A 9,855-nucleotide genomic window follows, 5' to 3' on the forward strand; every position below is an offset into this window, starting at 1 on the left:
TTCTCCTACAGACGCCTGATGATTCTCCTACAGACGCCTGATGATTCTCCTACAGAAACCTGATGATTCTCCTACAGACACCTGATGATTCTCCTACAGACACCTGATGATTCTCCTACAGACACCTGATGATTCTCCTACAGACACCTGATGATTCTCCTACAGAAACCTGATGATTCTCCTACAGAAACCTGATGATTCTCCTACAGAAACCTGATGATTCTCCTACAGACACCTGATGATTCTCCTACAGAAACCTGATGATTCTCCTACAGAAACCTGATGATTCTCCTACAGACACCTGATGATTCTCCTACAGACACCTGATGATTCTCCTACAGAAACCTGATGATTCTCCTACAGAAACCTGATGATTCTCCTACAGACGCCTGATGATTCTCCTACAGATGCCTGATGATTCTCCTACAGACGCCTGATGATTCTCCTACAGACACCTGATGATTCTCCTACAGACACCTGATGATTCTCCTACAGAAACCTGATGATTCTCCTACAGAAACCTGATGATTCTCCTACAGACACCTGATGATTCTCCTACAGAAACCTGATGATTCTCCTACAGAAACCTGATGATTCTCCTACAGAAACCTGATGATTCTCCTACAGACGCCTGATGATTCTCCTACAGAAACCTGATGATTCTCCTACAGACACCTGATGATTCTCCTACAGACGCCTGATGATTCTCCTACAGAAACCTGATGATTCTCCTACAGACACCTGATGATTCTCCTACAGACGCCTGATGATTCTCCTACAGAAACCTGATGATTCTCCTACAGACACCTGATGATTCTCCTACAGACGCCTGATGATTCTCCTACAGAAACCTGATGATTCTCCTACAGACACCTGATGATTCTCCTACAGAAACCTGATGATTCTCCTACAGACACCTGATGATTCTCCTACAGACACCTGATGATTCTCCTACAGACACCTGATGATTCTCCTACAGACACCTGATGATTCTCCTACAGACACCTGATGATTCTCCTACAGACACCTGATGATTCTCCTACAGACACCTGATGATTCTCCTACAGAAACCTGATGATTCTCCTACAGACACCTGATGATTCTCCTACAGACACCTGATGATTCTCCTACAGAAACCTGATGATTCTCCTACAGACACCTGATGATTCTCCTACAGACGCCTGATGATTCTCCTACAGACGCCTGATGATTCTCCTACAGAAACCTGATGATTCTCCTACAGACGCCTGATGATTCTCCTACAGAAACCTGATGATTCTCCTACAGACACCTGATGATTCTCCTACAGACACCTGATGATTCTCCTACAGAAACCTGATGATTCTCCTACAGACACCTGATGATTCTCCTACAGAAACCTGATGATTCTCCTACAGACGCCTGATGATTCTCCTACAGAAACCTGATGATTCTCCTACTCCTACAGACACCTGATGATTCTCCTACAGAAACCTGATGATTCTCCTACAGACGCCTGATGATTCTCCTACAGACACCTGATGATTCTCCTACAGACGCCTGATGATTCTCCTACAGAAACCTGATGATTCTCCTACAGAAACCTGATGATTCTCCTACAGACACCTGATGATTCTCCTACAGACACCTGATGATTCTCCTACAGACACCTGATGATTCTCCTACAGACACCTGATGATTCTCCTACAGACACCTGATGATTCTCCTACAGAAACCTGATGATTCTCCTACAGACACCTGATGATTCTCCTACAGAAACCTGATGATTCTCCTACAGACACCTGATGATTCTCCTACAGACACCTGATGATTCTCCTACAGACGCCTGATGATTCTCCTACAGACGCCTGATGATTCTCCTACAGAAACCTGATGATTCTCCTACAGACACCTGATGATTCTCCTACAGACACCTGATGATTCTCCTACAGAAACCTGATGATTCTCCTACAGACACCTGATGATTCTCCTACAGACACCTGATGATTCTCCTACAGACGCCTGATGATTCTCCTACAGACACCTGATGATTCTCCTACAGAAACCTGATGATTCTCCTACAGAAACCTGATTTATTCTCCTACAGAAACCTGATGATTCTCCTACAGACACCTGATGATTCTCCTACAGACACCTGATGATTCTCCTACAGACACCTGATGATTCTCCTACAGAAACCTGATGATTCTCCTACAGACACCTGATGATTCTCCTACAGACGCCTGATGATTCTCCTCCAGACACCTGATGATTCTCCTACAGACGCCTGATGATTCTCCTACAGACGCCTGATGATTCTCCTACAGAAACCTGATGATTCTCCTACAGACACCTGATGATTCTCCTACAGAAACCTGATGATTCTCCTACAGAAACCTGATGATTCTCCTACAGACACCTGATGATTCTCCTACAGACACCTGATGATTCTCCTACAGACGCCTGATGATTCTCCTACAGAAACCTGATGATTCTCCTACAGAAACCTGATGATTCTCCTACAGACACCTGATGATTCTCCTACAGACACCTGATGATTCTCCTACAGACACCTGATGATTCTCCTACAGACGCCTGATGATTCTCCTACAGAAACCTGATGATTCTCCTACAGAAACCTGATGATTCTCCTACAGAAACCTGATGATTCTCCTCCAGACACCTGATGATTCTCCTACAGAAACCTGATGATTCTCCTACAGACACCTGATGATTCTCCTACAGAAACCTGATGATTCTCCTACAGACACCTGATGATTCTCCTACAGACACCTGATGATTCTCCTACAGACACCTGATGATTCTCCTACAGAAACCTGATGATTCTCCTACAGACACCTGATGATTCTCCTACAGAAACCTGATGATTCTCCTACAGACGCCTGATGATTCTCCTACAGAAACCTGATGATTCTCCTACAGACACCTGATGATTCTCCTACAGAAACCTGATGATTCTCCTACAGAAACCTGATGATTCTCCTACAGACGCCTGATGATTCTCCTACAGACACCTGATGATTCTCCTACAGACACCTGATGATTCTCCTACAGACACCTGATGATTCTCCTACAGACGCCTGATGATTCTCCTACAGAAACCTGATGATTCTCCTACAGACACCTGATGATTCTCCTACAGAAACCTGATGATTCTCCTACAGAAACCTGCTGATTCTCCTACAGACACCTGATGATTCTCCTACAGACGCCTGATGATTCTCCTACAGACACCTGATGATTCTCCTACAGACACCTGATGATTCTCCTACAGAAACCTGATGATTCTCCTACAGAAACCTGATGATTCTCCTACAGAAACCTGATGATTCTCCTACAGACACCTGATGATTCTCCTACAGAAACCTGATGATTCTCCTACAGACGCCTGATGATTCTCCTACAGACACCTGATGATTCTCCTACAGACGCCTGATGATTCTCCTCCAGACACCTGATGATTCTCCTACAGACGCCTGATGATTCTCCTACAGAAACCTGATGATTCTCCTACAGACACCTGATGATTCTCCTACAGAAACCTGATGATTCTCCTACAGACGCCTGATGATTCTCCTACAGACACCTGATGATTCTCCTACAGACGCCTGATGATTCTCCTCCAGACACCTGATGATTCTCCTACAGACGCCTGATGATTCTCCTACAGACGCCTGATGATTCTCCTACAGACGCCTGATGATTCTCCTACAGACACCTGATGATTCTCCTACAGACGCCTGATGATTCTCCTACAGACGCCTGATGATTCTCCTACAGACACCTGATGATTCTCCTACAGACGCCTGATGATTCTCCTACAGACGCCTGATGATTCTCCTACAGAAACCTGATGATTCTCCTACAGAAACCTGATGATTCTCCTACAGAAACCTGATGATTCTCCTCCAGACACCTGATGATTCTCCTACAGACACCTGATGATTCTCCTACAGACGCCTGATGATTCTCCTACAGAAACCTGATGATTCTCCTACAGAAACCTGATGATTCTCCTACAGAAACCTGATGATTCTCCTCCAGACACCTGATGATTCTCCTACAGACGCCTGATGATTCTCCTACAGACACCTGATGATTCTCCTACAGACACCTGATGATTCTCCTCCAGACACCTGATGATTCTCCTACAGACGCCTGATGATTCTCCTACAGAAACCTGATGATTCTCCTACAGACACCTGATGATTCTCCTACAGAAACCTGATGATTCTCCTACAGACGCCTGATGATTCTCCTACAGACACCTGATGATTCTCCTACAGACGCCTGATGATTCTCCTCCAGACACCTGATGATTCTCCTACAGACGCCTGATGATTCTCCTACAGACGCCTGATGATTCTCCTACAGACGCCTGATGATTCTCCTACAGACACCTGATGATTCTCCTACAGACGCCTGATGATTCTCCTACAGACGCCTGATGATTCTCCTACAGACACCTGATGATTCTCCTACAGACGCCTGATGATTCTCCTACAGACGCCTGATGATTCTCCTACAGACACCTGATGATTCTCCTACAGAAACCTGATGATTCTCCTACAGAAACCTGATGATTCTCCTCCAGACACCTGATGATTCTCCTACAGAAACCTGATGATTCTCCTACAGACACCTGATGATTCTCCTACAGACACCTGATGATTCTCCTACAGACACCTGATGATTCTCCTACAGAAACCTGATGATTCTCCTCCAGACACCTGATGATTCTCCTACAGACGCCTGATGATTCTCCTACAGAAACCTGATGATTCTCCTACAGAAACCTGATGATTCTCCTACAGAAACCTGATGATTCTCCTACAGACGCCTGATGATTCTCCTACAGAAACCTGATGATTCTCCTACAGACACCTGATGATTCTCCTACAGACGCCTGATGATTCTCCTACAGAAACCTGATGATTCTCCTACAGACACCTGATGATTCTCCTACAGACGCCTGATGATTCTCCTACAGACACCTGATGATTCTCCTACAGAAACCTGATGATTCTCCTACAGACACCTGATGATTCTCCTACAGACACCTGATGATTCTCCTACAGACACCTGATGATTCTCCTACAGACGCCTGATGATTCTCCTACAGACGCCTGATGATTCTCCTACAGAAACCTGATGATTCTCCTACAGAAACCTGATGATTCTCCTACAGAAACCTGATGATTCTCCTCCAGACACCTGATGATTCTCCTACAGACGCCTGATGATTCTCCTACAGAAACCTGATGATTCTCCTACAGACACCTGATGATTCTCCTACAGACGCCTGATGATTCTCCTACAGAAACCTGATGATTCTCCTACAGACACCTGATGATTCTCCTACAGACGCCTGATGATTCTCCTACAGACACCTGATGATTCTCCTACATACACCTGATGATTCTCCTACAGACACCTGATGATTCTCCTACAGACACCTGATGATTCTCCTACAGAAACCTGATGATTCTCCTACAGACACCTGATGATTCTCCTACAGAAACCTGATGATTCTCCTACAGACACCTGATGATTCTCCTACAGAAACCTGATGATTCTCCTACAGAAACCTGATGATTCTCCTACAGACACCTGATGATTCTCCTACAGAAACCTGCGTGTCGTCTGCATACACTCACTATGTTCGTATCTTCAATCATCTGAGCTGGAGGGAAAATGTTTTGATTCTGACACTTTAAAGACTGAATGCTACATTTACTAAATAAAAACTGGAAAAAACAATAAAAAAATGTAAAATCACAAATCATAAAAAACAAGTTGAGGAGAAACAAACATGCTTCAGCCGAGTTAAAGGAAAAACCTGTGAACTCATACCTGAGCCTCAGCGTCGCTTCACTTCCTCTGTGCTACGTTTTCTGTCGCTCTGACTTCCTGTCACTCGTCAGCTAACATAATTAATTAATTAATATATCTAACTATATGTTTATCCCTATAATCAAATATAAAGATGTATTTATTTACATGATCACATATAAAGACATAATATCTGGTTTCTTTTTCCATATAATTGTATATAATCTTATATAAATATGTAATAACTGGTATATTTGAATGTATAATTGTATACTATATAATTTAACGACAAAATACCTAGTTTATTTTTCTGTATAATTGTACATAAAGACATAAAAACTGTAATCGTTTATATATATGACAAAATATATAATCTGATGGATCCCAGATGTGAAAACTTCGCACTTTACTTAAAGGGGACATAGCATGTCCACTTGACCACTAGTTGATCTGGTTCCTTGGGGTCTTAATGAAATGTCTGTAACATACTTTGGTCAAAATACCATGTAGGGAGACTTCCAGTTCCTTGTTACGACACAAAACCCAGGAAGCTCAATCAAGTCACTCAAGCGTGACGTTTCTGACGTAGAGGAACTATAACAAAACGCGTGAGTGTTTTTTCCCCAGAGTGTTTGGGTTGGTAGACATGAGCCAGATACCCACATTAACCTGTAGGAGCACTAACAAAGTGGAATTTGCATGCTATGTCCCCTTTAACATCATCACAAACTCCGAGGCTCCGTCCACACAACAACGTTTTTGTTTTAAAATCATCATCTGCTACAGATTCCTTAGACGTTCTCACGACTCCAGAGTTTTACTTTCAATAAAAGCTGAAGTTTGTAAACGCTGCTGGTTCAGTTTTACTTTGAAAACTCTGGAGCTGAGTTTAAATCCGGACGAACAGAAACTGAGAAGTTCGGAGAGGATGACATGGACGATCAGCTTCCTGCTGATTGGATCTTTTCAGTCAGGTCATGACGTAGCCTTCTCTGATTCGTCTCCTGTCACATGACCTCCTGTCACATGACCTCCGTCATGAAGAAAACCACCAGCCTCAGCTCCCAGAGTAGAAACAACATGGAGAACAAAGTGTTACCGACCCTGTTGTCTCTGCTGCTGTTCAGTTAAAGTCTGTATTCTACAATGATACAGCTGTTTACACTGACACGTGCATGCCCAGTGCACGTGAGTGGTCATGTGATCTGCGTTTTCAGGCGTGTTCATGTGGACAAACATGGTTTTAGATTTGTTTAAATCGTGTGGATGAAGCCTCAGACATGTTTTTGGACTCTGCTCTTCCTCCTCCTCCTCATCATCATGCTAATGAAATGTACCTCAGAGCTCCGGCCATGACGCAGCAGACACACCGATGAAGAGGAGTGAGATGAAGATGAGGGCTCTGCTCCCGGCAGCAGGAAGCTGATCTGCTCTTCCTCCTTCAGGGATTTTCCTGCAGACACCAAACAAAGTGTTAATGTTGACTGTGATGGACTCCCCCCTCCTCCTCCTCCTCCTCCTCCTCCTCCTCCTCCTCTCCTCCTCCTCACAGCTGATTATTTAGAGACAATCCTCAGTTTCTCTGTTCACTGTCTCCCTGACATGGTTTAGCTTAGCTTAGCATAAACACGCGGCTGCTAGCTTTGAAACAATTCCAACCACTGACGAGTCCCCGATGACGCAACAGATCCACAAACACTGTGGGTTTAATTTGTAGCGCCCTCTGCAGGACAGTACAAACAGAGTAAGTACGTGTTTCACTGATCCGGGCAACATTGACCATCATGCATTGCTCACCAGGCTGAATGGAAAAAAATGTTTAGCACAGAAAATAGGTTTTAGAAAATCTATAATGTTAAAACATTCTGTTGAACTTTGACCTTTGACCTCAAACTTGGAAACATCAGTTCAGAGGCTGCAGGTAAAGACTGATGATGTCACAGCAGAGCGACGACATTGTCCTCATTTCAAAGGCTTCCTTTCCCCCCCGCGGAACCAAGGCACCACCAGAACAGCTGACGCTGCAGATGTTCAAAAACAAGCTGGTTTCACCGAACCTCAGAAACCTGTGGACCGTCTCAGTTCGGCCTCTGTGGTCTACACACATGAACGAGACGGAACTGAGCTAAGACGCAGCCAAAGTGTAAAGGACACACGTATTGTCACCATGGCAACAGTTACTCAGCCATTTAGACTTCTGTGACGAACAAAGAAAAACTAAAAACTTCAAACAGCAGAAACTGAAACAACCGGAACCAGAAGAAGTCCAAATGTTTAAAATCTAACGAGCTCCACCATTGGTCAATTCACTGATTGACACGTACATTAACCTGCAAATACTCAAATCATTGATTAATCATCTTTATCATTACTCAGTAAAAACTGAAAGTGTCGAGAATATTTGTTGTTGTTTCACAAAATGAGGGTGGTGCAGCACCAGCACATCCCCAGGACGGAGCTACCATCCATGGAGGAACCTCTCCACCAGCGGTGTAGGAAGAAGGCCGACCGGATCATCAAAGACCTCTATCACCCGAACCACAACTGTTCTGCCTGCTGCCGTCTGGCCGACGGTACCGCAGCATCGGGCCCCCCCCCCACCAGGCTCAGAGACAGTTTCATCCCCCAGGACATACGACTTTTAAACTCCTCCAATCTGCCATAACCCACTAAACCAGCTCCTAGCATATTTGCACTATTGCACAAAATTGCACTATTGTTTTTTTCTTTAGGTGTAATATATATATTTATATATATATATTTTATTTTTCTATTTAAAATTTTTGATATTCTATTCTATATTTATTTATTCAATATTTTTTTGGTTGTAATATTCTGAGCATTGCAATAAGAGAGCCTGTGACCCAAGCATTTCATTGCCAGCGACTGCTTAATGTAATTGTTGTGTATATGACAATAAACTCTTGAATCTTGAATCTTAAATCTTGAATCTTGAAAATTTGTTTTAAGAATAAATTATCTCCATGATAACTTACTGATAAGTATTAATTTATATTTTAACGACAATCAATCAACTGAGAAAATAATCAACAGGTTAATCGATAATAAAATAAATATTTAAACTGACCCATGGTTCAATGTGACTCTAATGTCAAACACTTATTATTGTTTATCAAAAGTAATAAACCTCAGAGTGTTTAAGACAAATTAACATGAATCATCTAAACCACAGGACAACAAAAATTACAACAACACAGGAAGAGAATCTAATAAAAAAGGGATTTTCCTCAGTTACACAATCTGATCAAACAGCAACACACACACACACACACACACACACCACACACACACACTTTTCTTCATGTCTCATCTCAGTTAAATATCATTGAAAACAAACACATATTTATTCTGATATATATCTATCCCTTCGCATTAAAATCATAATGATATTTAATATAAACAAAAATCATCTGCATATGATCAGGAAACATTGAATCATATCTGTGAATCAACACGTCAGATTAAACTGAGAGTAAATGTGGAGACAATGTGAAACTGACCTGAAACAAATATTATTTTGATATTAGACTAATATTAAACTAACCATCAACATTAAACTAACCTGAGACTGACATTAAACTAATACTAAACTAGCATCAAACTAGGTTTTAACCAGACTAACTGGTAACTAACCTTTCATTCAACTAATCTGACATTAAACTAATATTAAACTAGCTTCAAACTAGCTAACTAGCAACTAACGTCACAAGAACAGTAGCATGAAGTTGTTTTTACCTTTGAATCTGTTTGGATGTGAAAGTTTTTTCTTCTGTTTCAGTAAAAAACAAAACATAATACAAAAACACACTGTCACACACCTGAGACAACTTCCTGTGTAAACCTTTCAAAATAAAGTCATCATTTAATTTCACCTTTATCATTTCTGTTTGTAGCAGACAGAACAAATCTCATCTGATTTATATAATATATATAATAATATATAATTATAATTCATTTCATTTAATTTATCAATTTTTTGTCCGTTTTTTCTTATTGAAATTC

At 42.1% G+C, this 9,855-nt stretch overlaps 1 protein-coding gene across 9 annotated transcripts in view; it reads right to left on the reverse strand.

Moving 5' to 3' along the window:
* Nucleotides 1-9,634, reverse strand: part of LOC117775755 (nuclear factor NF-kappa-B p100 subunit-like) — a 55,169-nt gene extending 45,535 nt beyond the window's left edge. For 8 of the 9 annotated variants that reach the window (XR_004616328.1, XR_004616327.1, XR_004616326.1 and 5 more), the window contains exons 1-2: nucleotides 9,589-9,634; nucleotides 7,170-7,285 (exon numbers count right to left, since the gene is read on the reverse strand). Coding sequence is in view for 1 of the 9 variants with exons in the window: in XM_034609164.1 (XP_034465055.1) it covers nucleotides 7,170-7,186 (17 nt within the window). In the remaining 8 variants the exon portion in view is untranslated. Of the gene's footprint in view, nucleotides 1-7,169; nucleotides 7,286-9,353; nucleotides 9,373-9,588 lie in introns of those variants that run through there. The other variant, XR_004616321.1, reaches the window with a different exon arrangement.
* Between the last annotated feature and the right edge of the window lie 221 nt (nucleotides 9,635-9,855).

Source organism: Hippoglossus hippoglossus, chromosome 15 (assembly GCF_009819705.1).
Source record: "Hippoglossus hippoglossus isolate fHipHip1 chromosome 15, fHipHip1.pri, whole genome shotgun sequence".
NCBI lineage: Eukaryota > Metazoa > Chordata > Actinopteri > Pleuronectiformes > Pleuronectidae > Hippoglossus > Hippoglossus hippoglossus.